This window comes from Pseudophryne corroboree, chromosome 9 (assembly GCF_028390025.1).
Source record: "Pseudophryne corroboree isolate aPseCor3 chromosome 9, aPseCor3.hap2, whole genome shotgun sequence".
Taxonomy (NCBI): Eukaryota; Metazoa; Chordata; class Amphibia; order Anura; family Myobatrachidae; genus Pseudophryne; species Pseudophryne corroboree.
This window is the reverse complement of record NC_086452.1, coordinates 342,471,725-342,495,345: the sequence shown is the minus strand read 5'-3', so window position 1 is coordinate 342,495,345 and position 23,621 is coordinate 342,471,725. Positions and strand designations below refer to the sequence as shown.

The window sequence follows — 23,621 nt, the reverse complement described above, 5'->3', positions numbered from 1 at the left end:
ATGTGCTCTGCAGCCGTCCTGTATGGGGTTGGGGTGTATGTGCACACGCATGTGCTCCTCCATTGCCTGCATTGCATGTATTTAGCCAGGCGTGTGTCTTTAGCGTGGTTTCCCCATCAGGTGTAGGCCTCACATGCGGTAACGCCGTGCCTCCGGCCATTCCGTACCGCACAGGACACAGCTCTCCCAAGTGGTGATACAAGGCAGCGCTGTCACACTGCTCATATATCTATAATACGTGTTGAATACCATAACGGAAACCACTTGTTAGTTAAATGATAGCAAGACCAAATATGTAATGCTAAACATTATATATTCATAATACACGCATCATATCACAAAGATGATTCTGAGGCATCACAATATAAAGGTGATATCATATTCATCATTATTCCTAAAAACAAATTCACCTATTCTATATTCAATGTATAAGACCTTGAAAATAAAAACTTTGATTTGGCAATACCTGTATGTTTCCTTATAGGCCAGTGCATCAGGGGAAAATTAGGTCAGTTCCCCTTTCTCCTAATGCCTTGGTTGGGGGGGAACAGGGAAATTTTTGATTCACTGATTCTAACCACAAAATTATCAGAATCTGCAAGTCGGGGATAATTGAAATTAAGTTTTTTTTTTTTTTTTACAAATCTACAACAGATATACTATCATTGATGTCCATTAATCAGCGTTCTTGATCGCCATTGGTGAATCACCGCTAGATGCATGGCTCACATCCGTTTTAAGTATTCATATGTTAGTAAATTTTCTTTAAGACTGTATTTTGACAGTTGTTTGAAGTATAAGATAGTTTTATGTTGTTCAGTAAACTAATGAAAGGTCATAGCCTCACCTCAAGGATGATTTGTTCACAAAAGTAAATGCTGTTTTTCTGTTTTACTTTTACAGAGTTAAAAAAAGCTAGTAAGCGGATGTCATGTAGCAAACGGTTTAAAATCCAGAAAAAGGTACGTTTATATGAACACACATTGAGGACTGATTTTAGAGTCTGAGGGGGAATTCAGTTGTTGTTCCCCGTGGCTGCCACTAGATGGTGCCGCAACAACTAGATGGCAATTTAGTTGTACCTCCGTTTGGAGCGAATAGCAGCATATTTCAAACACATTTCAGTTCGCCAGCCTCCAGAGCTGCAAGATGAAATGTGCAATATTTTGGCGGCCAAAGCAGTATTTTAGATGGGTTTTACAGCTTTACTTTGTAAAGGACATTCAAGTGACAGTCTATTTTTATTAATAACTGATAAACTTTTCTTAGGTCAGAGAACACAAGCGGAAGGTCGCTAAGGAAGCAAAGAAAGCTGGTCATAGGAAGCCAAAGAGGGATATCAGCATCCCCAATGATGCCCCTTTCAAGGAAGATATTTTGCGAGAAGCGGAGCAGCGAAAGCAAATGGTAATTTCAATCGGCAATCTCCACACTCATGATCTTGGGTACAATGTGCCTGTGTTTGGTTTAATTGCTAGTTGCTGGCCCATTACTAACCTCTGTATCCTCTTTCTTCAAGAGAGAAGAATTAAAACGACAGCAGAAACTTGAAAGACAAAAAGAAGTTGCAAAGAAAAGAAAATTAGAAGACAAAAAAGCAGATAAACCTGAAAGGAAAAAGAAGGAAATAAAGGTAACCCTGGGCTCTGGTTAACTTACAATTTTGGCTCATGGACTTTATTATGAATATTTCCTCTGGGTTTTTGTTTATAAGAAAACACCTTGCAAGCGTCCTTTAGATGGGACTAGCACTTTATTGGTCCTTTTTGGGTGTTTTAAGCATATTGCTGCAGATATATTTTACATTTAGTATTTAATGCTATATTGTTTTCTTTCTCCAAGGAAAAGAAAGAACTTCCAAAACCAAAGCCCAAGAAGACTGTTGCTAGAAATTCAACAAGATTTCTCTGCAGTGAAGCAAACAAAGTAAGTGCAGACATAGCGGTAGATGTAAGATTAGTCGTTATGGGGGAGAAAGGTATCGGTTGTGTGCACTGATACCACTTCTTCCCATGTATGAATGTGCTGGTGTGCGCGATACATGACGGGCACGTAGCTATATACAAGCTAGCACACAAATATGCAGGGCAATGTGAAAAACAGGGGCGGGGAGAGCACTTCGGCAGACAACATATAAATACATCTTGTTGGTGTAGCTTCCTGTGTCGCTTCGGTAATAAGATGAAGCAGGGAGTGCTATAGTGGCACGGTCCGTGCTGCTATATCTCCTACACAATGAGAAATATGTAACGATCCAATGAGTATGACCTTAACCCTTCATGTCCCACTGCATGTTTTCGGTGTATCCCAGAGATGACACTGGTAAATTAGACGAATGAGGCCCCAAAGTAAATCCAAAAAATATTTGTTTTTAGTACAAAAAGCAGTGTAAGCTTGTATACCAAAACATTGCAATTTGTGCTAATTCGTTATTTTGATACTCTAGCATCTGCTGGAGAATTGTCACAGTAGTGAATGGCAACTGTCATCACAATACAGTCTACGCAATACATTTCTCCGACGTCCTAAGTGGATGCTGGGACTCCATAAGGACCATGGGGAATAGCGGCTCCGCAGGAGACTGGGCACAACTAAAGAGAGCTTTAGGACTACCTGGTGTGCACTGGCTCCTCCCACTATGACCCTCCTCCAGACCTCAGTTAGAATCTTGTGCCCGGCTGAGCTGGATGCACACTAGGGGCTCTCCTGAGCTCCTAGAAAAGAAAGTATTTGTTAGGTTTTTTATTTTCAGTGAGATCTGCTGGCAACAGACTCACTGCTACGAGGGCCTAAGGGGAGAAGAAACGAACCTACCTGACTGGAGATAGTTTGGGCTTCTTAGGCTACTGGACACCATTAGCTCCAGAGGGATCGAACACAGGACCCGACCTCGATCGTTCTGTCCCGGAGCCGCGCCGCCGTCCCCTTTACAGAGCCAGAAGCATGAAGATGGTCCTGGAAATTGGCGGCAGAAGACTTCGGTCTTCAACAAGGTAGCGCACAGCACTGCAGCTGTGCGCCATTGCTCCTCATGCACACCTCACACTCCGGTCACTGATGGGTGCTGGGGGGGGGGGGGGGGCGCGCCCTGAGCAGCAATATGAATACCTTGGCTGGCAAAAAAATCACAATTTCTCTGGCTGGGTCCACAGGATTATCCACAGGATAACATTGGGATATTGTCGAGCGACAGCGAAAGTGGCACCAACACGGTCACGAGCTTTCTGGCCTCCCAGGATGCATTGGGGCCTCCACTATATAGTCCCGCCCACTGACTCAGTCAGATCAGTTTTTTGCTTGGTGCGGCAGGAAGCCGCATGGTCACAGGGCTGCTGTGAAAGCAGCCTCAAGTTTTCATTACTTTATTTTTATAGACTTACTGTTTTGGTTTGAGCGACTTCTCTTAACAGCGTCTTAAAAGTGTATTAGAAAGAGTCGCTCCAACAACTCCCCACCGGGTCGCAACAACGCTTACCTTCGCGGTACAGTGCTGTCTCGACGGGCGTCTGTGTCGGATGTTCTAGCAGGTCCAGCAGACGTTACCAGGCTGTGGCCGGAGCATGGGGAGACAGTGAGTATATGGACTTCCTCTTACTAGAGGGGTCAGGACACAGCTACGCTGATTTGGTGGAGACTACAAACAGCGTGTTGATGCGCCGAACATCTCGAGTGTGACAGCGCTACGCTCCGGGGATCATAGGCGCCAGGACTAGGTGAGGCCGCGATCCTGGGAGTTTAAGTCAACAGGGGGTTTCAGACGCTCTCCTGGCCGTCCCTCCTCCGAGTTCATGGCCAGTTCCCGCGGGTCTCTCGTTTCATGAACTGAATGACCTCACTTCCGGCTCAGACGCTACCACGAGGGTACTCGGTCGCAGCTTAGACGCTGCGGTTGTGTACACTGGATATAAACCCGCCCAGACCGAGTCGCAGGCCTTTAGTGTCTGCATGCACGTGGAGTCGCTCAGCGTCCGTGTCCGTTGGTGAGCGTCCGTGTCCGTTATCAGTTACCAAGAGCGGCAGTGTACACCAGTAGCGTCTGAATCCACTCAGCGTCTTTCGAGCGTCTTTGCTTGGATATGGAAGTGTGGTGAGTCTCCCTGTATCCCGCTCCCTGGAGGCAGGGTATACAGTACTAAAAATTCCTTCTACTTCTTAGTGTGCACTGTTAATTTTTAGTACGTATTGCATATGAGACCTGTATATTACTGTGTTTTCTGCATGTTATGTTGAAAAAGAACCAGTTAAACAGAAGTACAATTTTCCTACTTATGTATAAGTTATTATGGAGGTTGTATTCTCATATGACAATGTCTAATGCTTTAACATGTGACTGACTGCTAGTATGTGTGCTGACTTTTCTGTGTAATGTCAGTCCTGTTCTGACCCTCAAATCAGGTGCACTGTGGTCAGATTGATTTCACCTCTATATACTGATTATAGGGTGTGGTTCAGTCACAAAATTGTGTAGTCAATATCAGAAAAAATGTCTGTGAGCGGCAAAAGTGATGAGGAGAATTTGTCAAGCACTCCTACAGCCCTAACATGCTTATCTTGTAAGTCAGGGGTAATTGATATGATTCAATTGGTCACTCATGAGGGTTTGTGTGCAAACTGTTTCGCTTTTCAGCAAAGTAAAAAACAGGAGTTAGTTCAACCTCCAGTAGAGCCACCATGGAATATGTTCGCAAAGACTCTGTCTTCAATAGTGGACAGGTTAGCTCCAGTAGCACCACCTCAAGGGTTAGGTTACACTATGAACCCATACATGCAGCTCCCTTCCTATGGTCTGGTTCCAGTAGCCTCTACAAGCAACCAAGGGGTAGGTAAGACTAAGACAGATACGTCTGTATGGCAGACTACACAAGAGGATACATCGGATGATGATGCGGAAACAATAGATTCAACTCCGTATGATGATCAGTCGCAGAGCTTTAGTTCAGATGATGTAGCTGAACTCATTAATGCAGTAAAGGCTGTGCTTTCTCTGGAAGAACCAGCCAAGACAGCGTTAAAAGCAAAAGCACCTGTATTCAAACGAACAAAGTCAGTGAAAGCTGAATTTCCAGCGTCAGAGGAGTTGACGGAAATGATGGATGAGTCTTGGGCAGCGCCCGGTAAAAAGTATAAGATTCCTAGGAGATGGGATTCTTATTATCATTTCCTGCTGGAGATTGTTCGAAGAGAGAAGTTCCTCCAAAAGTAGATGCACATGTTCTGCGACTCGTGCACAAATCTGCTTTGCCACTGTCGTCTACCTCTTTGAATGATGTCACAGACAGGAGGGTAGAGAGCCTATTGAAAAATATTTTTTCTCTTGTGGGTGCAGTGGTAAGACCTGCTATGGCTTCGGCCTGGGTAGCAAAGGCAATGGGCGAATGGATAGAGGAACTAGAGAATGACATCCCCTCTCCTACTAGGGAGCAAGAGGATCGTCTTTGCCGTTTAAGACAATCTGCCCAGTATTTAGAAGAAGCAGCCATTGATGTAGGCACTGTTGCTTCTAAAGCTTCAGCCCTGGCAGTAGTCGCTCGCAGAGCAGTCTGGCTACGGACCTGGAAGGCAGATGCGGAGTCCAAGAAGGAATTGGAAGCATTGCCTTTCGTGGGTAATATATTATTTGGAAAACCTTTATCGGATATCCTAGAGTCAGAGGCTGAATCGAAGAAGGTCAGATTTCCGGCTACCTACAACCCTAAGTCCAAGGGTTTAAAATTTCGCTCATTTCGCTGGCAAAGCAAAGCGAAAGGTGAAGAGGAGCCTAAACAACCCCAGTTTAAATCCAGGGGTAGGAAGCAGTGGGCTAGCAAAAAGCCAGCTTCCAAACCTGAACAAAAGCCCTCAGCCTGAAGAGACGGGCCTCCGCCTGGAGGATTCCAGGGTTGGGGGCCGACTCCTGCAATTGGCACACACATGGCAACAGTCAACAACAGATGCCTGGGTGCAGAAGGTAGTATCTCAGGGGTATGGGTTCCCATTCAGGAGGCAGCCTCCTCAAAGATTTTTTTGCACCAGCCCGTCTTGTATAGAGTCGAAGGCCAATGCCCTGCAAGAAGCAGTCCAAAAATTACTGCAGTCATGTGTGATTGTCCCAGTACCTCCATCACAAAAGGGACAGGGGTATTACTCCAATCTGTTTCTAATCCAGAAACCAAATGGGTCATATCGACCAATTCTAAATCTGAAGATGTTGACCAATTACATATGGATCCCGAAGTTCCACATGGAGACGTTACGCTCCATAATGTTGGCTATGGAACCTGGAGACTATATGGTATCTCTGGATGTGCGGGATGCTTACCTACATGTGCCTATAGCACTATCACATCAGTGTTACCTCAGGTTTGCCATCCTCAAGGAACACTTCCAGTTCCAAGCTCTGCCCTTCGGGCTAGCTACAGCACCCAGGGTGTTTACCAAGATCATGGTGGTTATGGCAGCTTGTCTGCGCAAACAAGGGATAAGGATATTCCCATACCTAGACGACCTATTAATCTTAGCACAGTCGCAAGATTTACTGTTGAGCCATCTCCAACAGACGATAGTTTGTTTACAGAGACACCGGTGGCTCATAAATTGGGAGAAGTCGTCCCTGAATCCATCACAGCGGATGGTTCATTTGGGAGCCATATTGGATTCAGACCTACAGAGAGTTCTCTTACCAGAGAAGAAAATAGTCAAGGTGCAGGTCATGGCTCAGGAAGCGTTGCAAGCCCAGACAATGTCAGTCCATGTAGCAATGCGACTGTTGGGTCTGATGGTATCAACGTTCGACATGGTGGAATATGCGCAATTCCACTCCAGACCATTGCAGCATCTCATTTTGACAAAATGGAACGGAAATCATCAAACAATAAAGAAGCAGATGATAAAGATTCCAGTAAATGTAAAAAGGTCTCTAGCATGGTGGCTACAGACAGACCATTTAAACAAGGGGAGACCCTTTTGGATAAAAGTGGCAAGTCCTGACGACAGATGCCAGACTGCAAGGTTGGGGGGCGGTACTCGGAAGCCTATGGTTCCAGGGAAAATGGACCGCAAGGGAAAGTCGCCTGCCGATTAAATCTGTTAGAAATAAGAGCCATTTACTTGGCCCTAGTTCAGGCAAAGGACAATCTACAAGGAAGACCAGTCCAGATCCGCTTAGACAATGCGACGGCAGTAGCATACCTAAATCATCAAGGAGGGACTCACAGCAAGAGTCTGATGGAGGAAGTAACTCCCATTCTAAAGTGGGCAGAACTCCCATCTCCCAGCATTGTCAGCAGTATTTGTCCCGGGTGTACTAAATTGGGAAGCGGATTTTCTCAGTCGGCACACCATTCAGGAAACCGAATGGGCACTACACCCAGAAGTGTTTCAGACACTGGTTAACAGATGGGGTCTACCGGAGATAGACCTTATGGCGTATCGTCTAAACAACAAAGTTCCGAGGTACGGATCAAGAACAAGGGACCCAGGAGCAGTCCTGGTAGACGCACTGTCAGTAGAATGGAGGTTTCAGCTGGCATATCTGTTCCCTCCAATATCTCTGTTACCCAGAGTAGTGAGAAAGATAAAACAGGCAAAAGGAGCAACCATTCTAATAGCTCCAGCTTGGCCAAGAAGGCATTGGTACATAGATCTGTGGAGAATGTCCGTGGAAGCACCGATACTGCTACCTCAACGTCCAGATCTGTTAATGCAGGGTCCTTGTTGTCAGTCATCTGGATCGCCTGTCTTTGACGGCGTGGCTGTTGAAACCTCTTAGAGGCTAAAGGATTTTCAAAGCAAGTAATCCAAACCATGCTTAGAGCAAGAAAGCCTTCTTCGGCCCGTGTATATCATAGAATATGGCAAGCCTATATTCATTGGTGTTCTGGAAAAAATTACAATCCAAGAGCCTTTAAAGTAGCTAGAATTTTGGATTTTCTGCAGGCAGGATTGGATAAGGGGTTGAAGGTTGCTTCCTTGAGGGTGCAAGTCTCAGCGTTGACTGTATGGTTTCAGCAGAAGATTGCTGACCTACAGGATGTACGTACGTTTTTCCAAGGAGTAGTACATATTCAACCTCCATTTGTTCCTCCTGCAGCTCCCTGGGAACCACTTGAGAGAGCGGATCTTAAGTGGTTAACGATTAAAGTTCTTTTTTTACTGGCAATGGCGTCAGCCAGAAGAGTGTCAGATTTAGGAGCATTATCATGTAAGTCTCCTTTCCTAAGTTTTTTTTCCAGACAGAGCAGTTCTTAGAACGAGATCTAGTTATCTTCCAAAGGTGGTGTCAAAGTTTCACCTGAATGAAGAGATTGTAGTCCCAGCTTTTCAGGTATCGGGACTATCTGCGGGAGAAGCGTCACTGGACGTGGTCCGGTCTTTAAAAATCTATATAGATCGTACTAGTGCCATCAGGAAAACAGATTCCCTCTTCATCCTCTACGGATTCCATAGGAGAGGTTGGCCTGCTAGTAAACAGACGCTGGCGAGATGGCTCCGAGTGGTAATATCTGAAGCTTATTCTCATGCAGATCTCCCTATTCCGGCTAATGTCTCTGCACACTCTACACGTAAGTTAGGTCCTTCTTGGGCAGCACAACAGGGTGCATCAGCAGAACAGATATGTAAGGCAGCCACATGGTCTTCCATAAACACATTCATCAGACATTATGCCTTGGATACTTTTGCCTCTCATGACGCAGACTTCGGGCGAAAGGTCCTCCTGTGCAATCAGGAGCGTCCCCACCACTAAAATGGCTTTGGGAATCCCAATGTTATCCTGTGGATAATCCTGTGGACCCAGCCAGAGAAATAAACGTTATGGTAAGAACTTACCGTTGATAACGTGATTTCTCTTATGTCCATAGGTATCCACAGGGATCCCACCTGGACGCATCTGATTTGAGGATCTAGACACACTAAAAACCTCTTCCTTCTTGTATGGAAGGGTGTGCATGTGTGTTCTTATCGCCTGTACAGGTCTCTACCTAATGTTCCTGCCTATAATCCCTGTGGAAAGAACTGATCTGACTGAGTCAGTGGGCGGGACTATATAGTGGAGGCCCCAATGCATCCTGGGAGGCCAGAAAGCTCGTGACCGTGTTGGTGCCATTTTCGCTGTCGCTCGACAATATCCCAATGTTATCCTGTGGATACCTGTGGACATAAGAGAAATCACGTTATCAACGGTAAGTTCTTACCATAACGTTTATATATAGTCCCAGAGGCTATATATGTGATAAATACCCCTGCCAGAATCCATGAAAAAAGCGGGAGAAAAGTCAGCCGAAAAAGGGGCGGGGTTATCTCCCTCAGCACACTGGCGCCATTTTTTCTTCACCGTGCAGCTGGAAGACAGCTCCCCAGGCTCTCCCCTGTAGTTTTCAGGCTTAAAGGGTTAAAAAGAGAGGGGGGGGCACTAAATTTAGGCGCAATATGTGTATACAAGCAGCTATTGGGGGAAAAATCACTCAGTTATAGTGTTAATCCCTGCATTATATAGCGCTCTGGTGTGTGCTGGCATACTCTCTCTGTCTCCCCAAAGGACTTTGTGGGGTCCTGTCCTCAGTCAGAGCATTCCCTGTGTCGGTACGGCTGTGTCGACATGTTGGATGAGGAAGGTTACGTGGAGGCGGAGCAGAGGCCGATAAATGGGATGTCGCCCCCTGTGGGGCCGACATCAGAGTGGATGGATAGGTGGAAGGTATTAACCGACAATGTCAACTCCTTACATAAAAGGCTAGATGACGTAACAGCTGTGGGACAGCCGGCTTCTCAGCCCGCGCCTGCCCAGGCGTCTCAAAGGCCATCAGGGGCTCAAAAAAAAAAACGCCCGTTACCTCAGATGGCAGACACAGATGTCGACACGGAGTCTGACTCCAGTGTCGACGAGATTGAGACATATACACAATCCACTAGGAACATCCGTTGCATGATCTCGGCAATGAAAAATGTGTTACACATTTCTGACATGAACCCAAGTACCACATAAAAGGGGTTTTATGTTTGGGGAGAAAAAGCAGCCAGTGTTTTGTTCCCCCATCAGATGAGTGAATGAAGTGTGTAAAGAAGCGTGGGTTCCCCCGATAAGAAACTGGTAATTTCTAAAAAGTTACTGATGGTGTGCCCTTTCCCGCCAGAGGATAGGTCACGTTGGGAGATATCCCCTAGGGTGGATAAGGCGCTCACACGTTTGTCAAAAAAGGTGGCACTGCCGTCTTAGGATACGGCCACTTTGAAGGAGCCTGCTGATAAAAAGCAGGAGGCTATCCTGAAGTCTGTATATACACACTCAGGTACTATACTGAGACCTGCAATTGCCTCAGCATGAATAGTGCTGCTGCAGCGTGGTCTGATACCCTGCCAGATAATATTAATACCCTAGACAGAGATAATATTTTGATAACATAGAGCATATTAAAGACGTCGTCTTATATATGAGGGATGCACAGAGGGATATTTGCCGGCTGGCATCCAGAATTAAGGCAATGTCCATTCTGCCAGGAGGGTATTAGAGACCCGGCAGTGGACAGGTGATGCTGACTTTAAAAGGCACATGGAGATTCTGCCTTATAAGGGTGAGGAATTGTTTGGGGATGGTCTCTGGGACCTCGTATCCACAGCAACAGCTGGGAAGAAAAAATTTTACCTCAGGTTTCCTCACAGCCTAAGAAAGCACCGTATTTTCCGGTACAGTCCTTTCGGCTTCAGAAAAGCAAGCGGGTCAAAGGCGCTTCCTTTCTGCACAGAGACAAGGGAAGAAGGAAAAAGCTGCACCAGACAGCCAGTTCCCAGGATCAAAAATCTTCCCCCGCTTCCTCTGAGTCCACCACATGACGCTGGGGCTCCACAGGTGGAGACAAGTGCGGTGGGGGCGCGTCTCGGGAACTTCAGGGACCAGTGGGCTTGCCCACAGGTGGATCCCTAGGTTCTGCAAGTAGTATCACAGGGATACAAGCTGGAGTTCGAGGCGACTCTCCCTCGCCGTTACCTCACATCAGCCTTGCCTGCTGCCCTCGGAGAAAGGGAGGTAGTACTGGCGGCAATTCACAAGCTGTACTTCCAGCAGGTGAAATCAAGGGACCCCTCCTTCAACAAGGCCGGGGTTACTATTCCAAAATGTTTGGGGTACCGAAACCAGACGGTTCGGTGAGACCCATTCTAAAATTGAAATCCTTGAACACTTATATACGAAGGTTCAAGTTCAAAATGGAATCGCTCAGGGCGATTATTGCAAGCCTGGAGAATTTCATGGTATCACTGGACACTGCATGTCCCTATTTACCCTCCTCACCAGGAGTACCTCAAAATTGTGGTACAGGATTGTCATTACCAATTCCAGACGTTGCCGTTGGTCTGTCCCCGGCACCGAGGGTATTTACCAAGGTAATGGCCGAAATAATTATCCCGTACTTGGACGATCTCCTTATAAAGACGAGGTCCTGGGAGCAGTTGTTAGTCTGAGTTGCACTATCTCGGGAAGTGCTACAAACGGCTGGATTCTGAATATTCCAAAGTCGCAGCTGGTTCCTACGACGCGTCTACTGTTCCTGGGTATGGTTCTGGACACAGAACAGGAAAAAGGGTTTCTCCCGGAGGAGAAGGCCAAGGAGTTGTCATCTCTAGTCAGAGACCTCCTAATACAAATACAGGTGTCGGTGCATCAATGCACGCGAGCCCTGGGAAAGATGGTAGCTTCTTACGAAGAAATTCCATTCGGCAGGTTCCATGCAAGGATCTTCCATTGGGATCTGTTGGACAAGTGGTCCGGGTCGCATCTTCAGATGCATCGGCGGATAACCCTGTCTCCAAGGGCCAGGGTGTCGCTGTTGTGGTGGCTGCAGAGTGTTCATCTTCGAGAGGGCCGCAGATTCGGCATACAGGACTGGGTCCTGGTGACCACGGATGCCAGCCTTCGAGGCTGGGGGGCAGTCACACAGGGAAGAAACTTCCAAGGACTATGGAAAAGTCAGGAGACTTCCCTACACATAAATATTCTGGAACTAAGGGCCATTTACAATGCCCTAAGTCAGGCTAGACCCCTGCTTCAACACCGGCCGGTGCTGATCTAGTCAGACAACATCACGGCGGTCGCTCATGTAAACAGGGCGGCACAAGAAGCAGGATGGCGATGGCAGAAGCCACAAGGATTCTCCGATGGGCGGAAAATCATGTGTTAGCACTGTCAGCAGTGTTCATTCCCGGAGTGGACAACTGGGAAGCAGACTTTCTCAGCAGACACGACCTCCACCCGGGAGAGTGGGGACTTCATCCAGAAGTCTTCCAAATGATTGTACACCGTTGGGAAAGGCCACAGGTGGACATGATGACGTCCCGCCTCAACAAAAAGCTAAAAAGATATTGCGCCAGGTCAAGGGACCCTCAGGCGATGGCTGTGGACGCTCTGGTAACACCGTGGGTGTACCAGTCGGTGTATGTGTTCCCTTCTATGCCTCTCATACCCAGGGTAATGAGAATAATGAGAGGAGTAAGAACTATACTCATTGTTCCGGATTGGCCAAGAAGAGCTTGGTACCCAGAACTCCAAGAAATGATCTCAGAGGACCCATGGCCTCTGCCGCTCAGACAGGACCTGCTGCAGCAGGGGGCCTGTCTGTTCCAAGACGTACCGCGGCTGCGTTTGACGGCATGGCGGTTGAACGCCGGATCCTGAAGGAAAAGGGCATTCCGGAGGAAGTTATCCCTACGCTGATTAAAGCTAGGAAAGAAGTGAACGCAAACCATTATCACCGCATATGGCGGAAATATGTTGCGTGCTGTGAGGCCCCAACGGAGGAATTTCAGCTAGGTCGATTTCTGCACTTCCTACAGTCAGGGGTGACTAGGGGCCTAAAATTGGGTTCCATTAAGGTCCAGATTTCGGCTCTATCGATTTTCTTCCAAAATAGAACTGACTTCACTGCCTGAAGTTCAGACTTTTGTTAAGGGAGTGCTGCATAGTCGGCCCCCGTTTGTGCCTCCAGTGGCACCGTGGGATCTCAACGTGGTGTTGGATTTCCTGAAGTCGCATTGGGTTGAGCCACTTAAATCCGTGGAGCTAAAATACCTCACGTGGAAAGTGGTCATGCTGTTGGCCTTGGTGTCGGCCAGGCGTGTATCAGAATTGGCGGCTTTATCGTGCAAAAGCCCTTATCTGATTTTTTTTTTTTTTTTTTATATGGATAGGGCGGAATTGAGGACTCGTTCCCAATTCCTTCCCATGGTGGTATCAGTGTTTCATGTGAACCAACCTATTGTGGTGCCTGCGGCTACTTGGGACTTGGAGGATTCCAAGTTACAGGACGTAGTCAGGGCCCTGAAAAATATGTTTTCAGAACGGCTGGAGTCAGGAAAACTGACTCGCTATTTATCCTGTATGCACCCAACAAGCTGGGTGCTCCTGCTTCTAAGCCGACTATTGCTCGCTGGATCTGTAGCACGATTCAACTTGCACATTCTGCGGCTGGACTGCCGCACCCTAAATCTGTAAAAGCCCATTCCACGAGGAACGTGGGCTCTTCTTGGGCGGCTGCCCGAGGGGTCTCGGCTTTACAAATTTGCTGAGCTGTTACTTGGTCGGGTTCAAACACTTTTGCAAGAGTCTACAGTGATAGCGCTGATCCAAAAAAAAAGTGGGTCCCAGGGACCCCTCACTTTCAAAAATTGGGGTCCTACCGGTCCTTTTCTGGGTCCCATCGAAATGAAGGTTCTTATTAATCTTAATCTTGTTTGGACACTACAAAAGTGTTGCAAGGTGGGGGGATGATGGGGTGATAGTGCTGCTGGGCTGTGTAGCATGCAGGACACCCTGCACCAGAGCTGTAACTAGACATTTTGGTGCCCTTAGGCAGAAAGTGAATTGGTGTTCCACCTTACTAGATCGTAAAGTACAGGCAGTGCGCAAAATTTGAGGGGCGTGGCTTCATGGGGAAGGGGCGTGACCACATAATAGTGCCAATTCACATTACACCACACAGTAGTGCCGCTTATACAGATTGCACCAGGTAGAACCTCCTATACACACTGCGCCAGGTAGAGCACGTTATACATATTGCACCAGGTAGAGCACATTATACATATTGCACCAGGTACAGCATGTTATACACTTTGCTCCAGGTACAGCTCGCTATACACTTTGCTCCAAGTAGAGCACATTATACACATTGCACCAGGTAGAGCACTTTATACACATTGCGCCAGGCAGAGCACGTTATACACATTACGCCAGGTAGAGCACTTTATACACATTGTGCCTGTTAGAGCGCATTATTATACACATTGCGCCCAGTAGAGCACGTTATATACATTGCACCAGGTAGAGCACGTTATATACATTGCACCAGGTAGAGCACATATAAACATTGCACCAGGTAAATCAAATATAAACATTGCACCAGGTAGAGCACGTTATACACAATGCACCAGGTAGAGCACGTTACACATATTGCACCAGGTAGAGCACGTTACACATATTGCACCAGGTAGAGCACGTTACACACATTGCGCCAGGTAGAGCATGTTACACACATTGCGCCAGGCAGAGCACATTACACACATTGCGCCAGGCAGAGCACGTTACACACATTGCGCCAGGCAGAGCACGTTACACACATTGCGCCAGGTAGAGCACGTTACACACAATGCGCCAGGTAGAGCACGTTACACACATTGCGCCAGGTAGAGCATGTTACACACAATGCGCCAGGCAGAGCAAGTTATACACATTGCGCCAGGTAGAGCGCCGAGACACATTGCACCAGGTAGAGCGCCGTGACACATTGCACCAGGTAGAGCGCCGAGACACATTGCATCATACCCCAGGCACACACACAGCAGCTACCCACCACACACCCTGGACGCGAACACACACAGCATCTGCCCACCTTATACTCCGGACGCACACACACACACAGCATCTGCCCACCTTATACCCCGGACGCACACACAGCATCTGCCCACCTTATACCCCGGACGCACACACAGCATCTGCCCACCTTATACCCCGGATGCGCACACAGCATCTGCCCACCTTATACCCCGGACGCGCACACAGCATCTGCCCACCTTATACCCCGGACGCGCACACAGCATCTGCCCACCTTATACCCCGGATGCGCACACAGCATCTGCCCACCTTATACCCCGGACGCGCACACAGCATCTGCCCACCTTATACCCCGGACGCGCACACAGCATCTGCCCACCTTATACCCCGGACGCGCACACAGCATCTGCCCACCTTATACCCCAGACGCGCACACAGCATCTGCCCACCTTATACCCCGGACGCACACACAGCATCTGCCCACCTTATACCCCGGACGCGCACACAGCATCTGCCCACCTTATACCCCGGACGCGCACACAGCATCTGCCCACCTTATACCCCGGACGCACACACAGCATCTGCCCACCTTATACCCCAGACGCACACACAGCATCTGCCCACCTTATACCCCGGACGCACACACAGCATCTGCCCACCTTATACCCCGGACGCACACACAGCATCTGCCCACCTTATACCGCGGACACACACACACACACACACACACACACACACACACACACACACACACACACAGCATCTGCCCACCTTATACCCCGTGCACACATACAGCATCTGACCACCTCATACCCCGGGCACACTCAGCAGCTGACCACCTCATACTCTTCTCCCCCCCCTCTTATACCCCGTGCACACACCCAGTAATTGCCCCCCAACCCCCATACAACCAGGACACACAAGCAGTAATTGACCATCTCCCCTTGTACCCCAGGCACACACACACTAACTGGCCCCCTCCACTTACACACCGCAACAGTGCAAGCACCTCCTCACCTCCTCGCTGGCAGAGCCCATATGGCAGGCACGGCGAGAGCCGGCAGCCAGAAGTCGGTTTACAGCAGCGCGGAGACCGGGATGGCGGGAGATGTACACCGCGCGCACACACATATACATACATACATACACACACACACACACTCTGGCCGGCGCTCAGAGCGGCTGTCAGGAGCGGCGGGGAAACTGACCTGCGGAGAGGCGGTGCGCTCAGTCCATGAGCACGGGCGCCGGAGCGGATGGTTCAGGCAACAATAAGTCTGTGATGAATCGGTGCCTCCGCGGTGCTCACCTTCTCCCGCCACAGTCACAGGCATCAATCACTGACTTAACAGGAAGTGATTGGCTGCTGCAGCAGAGCGCGTCCTCGGGGACTCGCCCATTTCAGAAAAGTGAGTCCCCTTCCCTCAAAATCGGGTAAAATACGCGCTATAGCGCGTTTTTGCGATCACTGGTCTACAAGTTTGATACCCTGGCTGAGGAGGACCTAGAGTTTGCTTATTCGGTGCTGCAGAGTCATCCGCACTCTCCCGCCCGTTTGGGAGCTTTGGTATAATCCCCATGGTCCTTACGGAGTCCCAGCATCCACTAGGACGTCAGAGAAAATAAGATTTTACTCACCGGTAAATCTATTTCTCGTAGTCCGTAGTGGATGCTGGGCGCCCATCCCAAGTGCGGATTGTCTGCAATACTTGTATATAGTTATTGCCTAACTAAAGGGTTATTGTTGAGCCATCTGTTGAGAGGCTCAGTTATATTTCATACTGTTAACTGGGTATAGTATCACGAGTTATACGGTGTGATTGGTGTGGCTGGTATGAGTCTTACCCGGGATTCAAAATCCTTCCTTATTGTGTCAGCTCTTCCGGGCACAGTATCCTAACTGAGGTCTGGAGGAGGGTCATAGTGGGAGGAGCCAGTGCACACCAGGTAGTCCTAAAGCTTTCTTTAGTTGTGCCCAGTCTCCTGCGGAGCCGCTATTCCCCATGGTCCTTACGGAGTCCCAGCATCCACTACGGACTACGAGAAATAGATTTACCGGTGAGTAAAATCTTATTTTTTTAATAATGCCCATTTAAGTGGATAAAGGGTTAATCTATGGGAAATAGTCTTGTGATGTACATTGAATTATTTAGACGTAACTATAGGAGAAGAGTTTCGGGAAAGGCACATGAAAATCTAACAATGGTCCAGTTACATGTTCTACACTTGCCTGAGCGTTTTATTTTCCGACAGGTGATTGCTGCATCTGATGTTGTCCTGGAAGTGCTGGACGCCAGAGATCCGCTGGGCAGCAGATGTCTGCAAGCAGAGCAGGCTGTACTCCAATCTCCTAACAAAAAACTCTTACTGGTGCTCAATAAAGCTGGTAATTGCTTTTTATTATCTTCCTGTAAAGCACAACCTGTACTGTGATTTATCAGTGGTGACATGATGAGAATATGTAATTGAGTCTGATCTAACAGTGAAGACTCAGATCCAACTCTGATCTGCCCTGCCTGGTCATCGCCTAACACAGAATTCTAGTTTTTACGCGATGGACTTTATACCTAAGTGGAACTGAAAAGCTGTACTTAGGATTCTTGGGCCTTATTAAAAAATTATATTGATTAATCTCCATGTTCTTAACAATCCATTTGAATAACAGGTGTTTCTGCAGCGGGGTACACTGGTATTCCACAGGGCATAACATCGGGGTGTAGAGTTAGATCTTGATCCGAGGCACCAACAGGCTAAAGCGTTGACTGTTCCCAGGATGCACTGCACCGCCTCCTCTATAGCCCAGACACTGGAGCTCAGTTTGTAAGTTGGTGCCTGCAGTACAGGCAGCTAACAGGTGGGGCTGCGATAGGCAGCCCTGAAAGAGTTTTTTTAGAAGACTTCAAGGGCTGCAGCTTTTTCTATTCCATGGCTGCATGACAGGGAGGAGGTAAGAGGGTCCCCCAGGTGGGACCCACTGGTAAATTGCGGTCCCAGGAGACAAACCACACCACCTGCGCGGACACTGTGGCCGTACAGGGTCCCCCACTATCCACCAGGGCATGGAGCACAGGTCAGATTTACTAAAATCCGTTTGTAATAGACTCCACAGTACCCGGTGGTGAAGTGCAGCAGAGGGGATGAGGTGCTGACCTGTAGCCTCTCCCCCCAGCTCTGGGCACCATCTACTGCTGATGTTCCCGCCTTGGAGCTGCATTTCTCTACCTCACTCCCTGCTGAAATTTTGGCGCCATATTAACTACTAGCTGGGCTGATCTCCGGGACTGCTGGGTACGGTCTCCTCTAAAACCACCTGCCTTGTCAGCGCTGTGTTTTCTCTGACGTCCTAGTGGATGCTGGGACTCCGTAAGGACCATGGGGAATAGCGGCTCCGCAGGAGACAGGGCACAAGAATAAAAGCTTTAGGATCAGGTGGTGTGCACTGGCTCCTCCCCCTATGACCCTCCTCCAAGCCTCCGTTAGATTTTTGTGCCCGAACGAGAAGGGTGCAGGCTAGGTGGCTCTCCTGAGCTGCTTAGAATAAAAGTGTATTTTAGGTTTTTTATTTTCAGTGAGTCCTGCTGGCAACAGGCTCACTGCATCGTGGGACTAAGGGGAGAAGAAACGGACTCACCTGCGTGCAGAGTGGATTGGGTTTCTTAGGCTACTGGACATTAGCTCCAGAGGGACGATCACAGGTTCAGCCTGGATGGGTACCGGAGCCGCGCCGCCGGCCCCCTTACAGAGCCAGAAGAGCGAAGAGGTCCGGTGAAATCGGCGGCAGAAGACGATCCTGTCTTCAGACTAAGGTAGCGCACAGCACCGCAGCTGTGCGCCATTGCTCTCAGCACACTTCACACTCCGGTCACTGAGGGTGCAGGGCGCTGGGGGGGAGCGCCCTGAGACGCAATATAACAGATAATACCTTAGGTTGGCAAAAGAATACATCACATATAGCTCTTGGGCTATATGAATGTATTTTAACCCCTACTATTTTTACAGAAAAGAGCGGGAGATAAGGACGTCGTGAAGGGGCGGAGCCTATCTCCTCAGCACACAAGCGCCATTTCTCTGTCCTCCATCTGGGGGACGCTGCGCCGTTACTTGTGGGTTAGAGGTGTGTGGTAGTGGAGTTTGGCACAGAATCTAAAGCTGACTCCTCCCCCCTCTAACCCCTCCCATCTCCTTCCTGCTCAGCCATATTCAGTTTTTATTTTGTGCCTGTGGAGTACAGACACAGTTTTTATTTCTCCTAGATTTTTTTTTTTTTTGTTTGTTGTTTACAGGATGCCTAGTCCCTGTTTACGGGTGACAGGTATTGATGGAGTGGACTAATATTCCACTCGAGGATGCTGTCTAGAAAGGCCACCATACCTGGGTCACTGGGGCCTTTGTACATTAACGACGACAGAAGAAAGGTAACGGACAGCCACAATCTGTCACCGACAGTATTGGGCTGTCCCTATTTATTTCACTCATTTATTTCACTCATTTATTTCATAAACATGCACGCCAGCCGAGCCCCCCCCCCCCGCCGCCAGCGGGAGCGGCGCCGGAGATTTCTCCCCTACAACCGCAGTGAGAGACCTGGAGGGTTGTGGGGACAGATGGCAGACTGGTCCGGGAGAATCTTCTGACTCCCGGGGACCAGCTAGAAGCCGCCGCGGACGCTGTGAGTAGCGGCGCGCGGCGGCCCGAACTTCCGGTTTCAGCGCCGGGTGACGTCAGCAGTGCAGGGACGGCTTCCCGCCCTGCTCTGCCCGCGCGCGCGCCAATCTGCCTGACGCCATCTTCTTCTGCACGGACAGGGGGACGCTGTGCGCTTCACACACGGAGCCTGCCAGGGGGAGAATTTTAACATAATCGCAAGTATAGAGGGGGCTGATCAAAGGGGGGATTACAGGCCATATTGGAATCCACCTAGGGATTAACCTAATAAGGAGAGTCTCTGACTTGCACTCAGTCATCCTGGATTAGGTCCCACTCTATCCTTAATGTAGATTGTTAACACAGCTCATTAGTCAGAAGGTTTAGGGTGATTTTATTTTAGTGTATACCTTCAGAATGGAAAAAGTGACTAGTAAACCGGACAGACCTACAAAGGGAAAAACGGCCTCGGTAGTTTATTTTTCCTGCTCTCAGTGTGGCTCAAAGCTGGCTAAAGGTAGTTCTGACGCAGGTACCTTATGTGCTTCATGCTCTGGTGCATCAGTGACAGATCAGCAGGGAGGTTCCGCAGATCAGCCGACGCCCCCATGGGTTAAAAACATGGTGGACGCCATTTCAGATTTGCGTCAATCTAGGGAGACTGAATCTGCTCGGACTCAGGTGGAGCCTTTATGGGCCCAAAATATGGGAAAGTGCCTCACTGATTTAACTCAATCTTTGAATAAGTTTGTAAATGCTGCCAGCAGTTCGACTGCTACTAAACGATCGCAGCCGTTACCTGCTATAGCATTTCCAGGTGAGGAGGCGGACACCCTGGCATCTCCATTGGAGGAGGGGGAGGTAGATCCTGAATGGGATGAAGTTTCGGCTTGGGAAGATGAGGAACCTTCTACTAGTTCAGGTGTTAGATTGTTAATAGAAGCCATTCGTCAGACTCTTAATATTCAGGACACGGTGGTAGAGGAAACTCCTTCCCCCTTCTTCAAACGACAAAAGAGACAGGTTACGGCCTTCCCTTCTTATTCTCACTTTGCGGATATTTTAAAAGAACCCTGGCTTAAACCGGATTCTCGTTTTCAGGCGCCTAAAAAGTTAAGATTTCTATATCCTTTTACAGAGGAAGATACGAAATTTTGGGAGACGGCCCCTAAGGTAGATGCTCCTATTTCACATCTAGCAAAAGCTACGGTTATTCCGTCGGTACAGTCTGTGACCTTAAAAGACGCTACTGATAGAAAGATTGAAGCATTACTAAAATCTATGTTTTCTTTATCAGGTGTTTCTCTCCGTCCAGTACTGGCGAGTGCCTGGGTACTTAAGGCCGTGGATGAATGGCTTGCACAGGTGGTATCGGGAATGCAGTCGGATGATCCGTCGGAAGCCATTCACGTAGCGGAACAGATTTCGGAGGCACTCACTTATGTGGGTGAAGCCTTGTTGGATTCGGTTGCGCTACAGACCCGGGTTTCAGCCTTGACAGTATCTGCAAGACGCTCTTTGTGGCTTAGAGTTTGGAATGCTGATTCTGACTCAAAGCAAACATTGACGGCTGTGCCTTTTGAAGGTGAGTTCCTTTTTGGATCAGAGTTAAAGAAGATTATTTCAGATTCTACTGGAGGAAAGAGCCCTTTCCTTCCATCTGCACCTCACAAACCAAAACCTACAAGGTTTCGGTCCTTTCGTACGCAGGGCAGAGGTAACTTCCAATCCTTTCGTGCTTCCTCCAGATTCCCAAGAAGGGGCTCTTTCAGAGGAAGAGGATATCAGGCTATTCGCAGACCGGCCAGTAAGCCTGCCGACAAACCTGAGGCATGACGTCTCAGGTCCCCTGGAGGGATCAATGAAGGTTGGGGCCCGGTTACTTCAGTTCAGGGAAGTGTGGCTCCTATCGAAACCGGATCGGTGGGTAATGGGGGTCATTTCCAGAGGATATATGTTGGATTTCGAAGAGACGGTCCCAACCCGACTATTCATAACACCTCTCCCAGACGATCCCTCCAGACGGCAAGCTCTTCTTCAGGCAATCACAAACCTCTTACAAAATGGAGTAATCATTCCGGTTCCCTCTCATCAAAGGGGGCGGGGGTTTTACTCAGGTCTTTTTCTTGTGGACAAGCCGGATGGTTCGTTTCGGCCCATTCTGAATCTGAAGGCTCTCAACCCGTATCTCTCAACCCAAAAATTCAAGATGGAATCCATTCGCTCAATTATCGCCGCCATGGAGCCAGGGGAATATTTGGCTTCAATAGACATAAAAGACGCCTACTTACATGTCCCGATTTGGATAGGACATCAGTCTCTGCTGAGATTTGCAATCGGGCCGGAGCATTTTCAGTTTCAAGCTCTTCCCTTTGGTCTTTCTACGGCTCCCCGAGTTTTTACAAAGGTCTTAGGCCATGTAGTCGCAGTTCTTCGTTGCCAAAGGGTCAACATCACTCCATATTTGGACGACCTGTTGGTCAAGGCACCGTCAGCGGAGATTCTCACTCAGAACCTGCAGTTAACAATGGAGACTCTACAATCGTTCGGGTGGATAATCAACTTTCCAAAGTCATCTCTACTCCCTTCTCAGAAGATGATTTTTCTGGGACTTTTATTCGACACCAACAGCCAGAAGGTGTTTCTTCCTGCGGACAAGATTCAGGATCTGCAGTCGAGAATCCGAACCCTGTTACACTTACCAGTAGTGTCGGTCCTCAGATGTATGCAGGTGTTGGGCAAAATGGTATCCTCCTTCGAGGCAGTTCCATATGCCAGATTTCATGCCCGTCCTCTTCAAACGCAGATTCTCAACTGTTGGACTCGGACGGAACCACGTCTCGAATTGCAGTTGATCCGCTTGTCGATAAAGACTCGTCAGTCTCTTCACTGGTGGCTTCACAGTCACAATTTGAAAAAGGGTGCACCGTTCACAATCTGGTCTTGGATGATGGTCACCACGGACGCAAGCCTCAGTGGTTGGGGGGCAGTTTTCCAGACTCATCACTTCCAGGGACGCTGGAGCAATCAGGAGTCAAAATTGCAAATCAACATTCTGGAACGAAGGGCGATTCGGTATGCACTCATTCGCATTCAAACCATGGTGCAGGGTCAACCAGTTCGGGTGCAGTCCGACAATGCCACCGCAGTGGCTTACATCAACAAACAGGGAGGAACTCGCAGTTGGTCCACAATGAGAGAGGTCGCTCAGATCCTCGCGTGGGCGGAACGCTGGGTTCCGGTGATCTCCGCGATCCACATTCCGGGAGTCGAAAACTGGGAAGCAGACTTTTTGAGTCGTCACACGATTCATCCGGGGGAATGGGAACTTCATCAGGAAGTGTTTCTCTCTCTAGTGGATCGATGGGGAATGCCAGACATAGACCTGATGGCGTCTCGCCTCAACGCGAAACTTCCTCACTACGGAGCAAGGACTCAGGATCCACAGGCAATCCTGATCGATGCTCTTACTGCCCCATGGCAATTTCAACTGGGATATGTGTTTCCGCCAATCCCACTGATTCCGCGTCTACTCCAACGCATTCGGCGAGAGGGTCTCGCAGTGATTCTAGTGACTCCAGATTGGCCGCGTCGACAATGGTACACTCTTCTGCGCAGTATGGTAGTCGGAGATCCCTTTCGTCTACCTCTGCGACCAGATCTGCTTCTTCAAGGGCCTTGTCGCCACCCAGATTTACATCGGATGGCTTTGACGGCTTGGCTCTTGAATCCAAGATTTTGAAGGCAAAAGGTCTTTCTCGATCGGTTGTCCAGACGATGATTCGAGCTAGGAAACCGGTGACCTCAGGCATTTACCATAGAATATGGCGTATTTACATTGCATGGTGCGAAAAACGGAGACTGACTCCGCATTTGTTTAGACTACCTCGCCTACTCTCTTTCCTTCAGGAGGGTCTCGACAAGGGCCTAAAGCTTTCTTCACTAAAGGGTCAGGTTTCAGCTTTATCGGTTCTTTTTCAGAAGAAACTAGCAAATATTCCAGAGGTTCAAACATTCCTGCAGGGAGTACTTCGGATTCAACCACCTTTTGTCCCTCCGGTTCCTCCCTGGGATTTAAACTTGGTCCTTACGGCTCTTCAGACCTCTCCATTTGAACCTTTAGAATCAGTTGAGCTCCGTTATCTGACACAGAAAGTTGTTTTTCTGTTGGCTATTGCCTCAG

General features: G+C 48.6%; 2 protein-coding genes and 1 non-coding gene across 3 annotated transcripts in view; all 3 read left to right on the top strand.

The window, feature by feature from the left end:
• Nucleotides 1-23,621, top strand: part of GNL3 (G protein nucleolar 3) — a 79,035-nt gene that overhangs the window by 267 nt on the left and 55,147 nt on the right. Inside the window, exons 2-6 of the mRNA XM_063940629.1 lie at nucleotides 904-962; nucleotides 1,270-1,407; nucleotides 1,520-1,633; nucleotides 1,843-1,926; nucleotides 17,048-17,180. Of these exons, the coding sequence (XP_063796699.1) occupies nucleotides 904-962; nucleotides 1,270-1,407; nucleotides 1,520-1,633; nucleotides 1,843-1,926; nucleotides 17,048-17,180 (528 nt within the window). The remainder of the gene's footprint in view (nucleotides 1-903; nucleotides 963-1,269; nucleotides 1,408-1,519; nucleotides 1,634-1,842; nucleotides 1,927-17,047; nucleotides 17,181-23,621) is intronic.
• On the top strand, nucleotides 17,240-17,311 carry LOC134959606 (small nucleolar RNA SNORD19). The gene has a single exon (XR_010187613.1). It is a non-coding gene; the product is annotated as a small nucleolar RNA SNORD19 (small nucleolar RNA).
• On the top strand, nucleotides 19,603-23,192 carry LOC134958191 (uncharacterized). Its single transcript, XM_063940621.1, has 2 exons — nucleotides 19,603-21,023; nucleotides 21,187-23,192. Exons 1-2 carry the CDS (start codon nucleotides 19,856-19,858, stop codon nucleotides 23,178-23,180), a joined length of 3,162 nt encoding a protein of 1,053 aa, XP_063796691.1. The 5' UTR covers nucleotides 19,603-19,855; the 3' UTR covers nucleotides 23,181-23,192.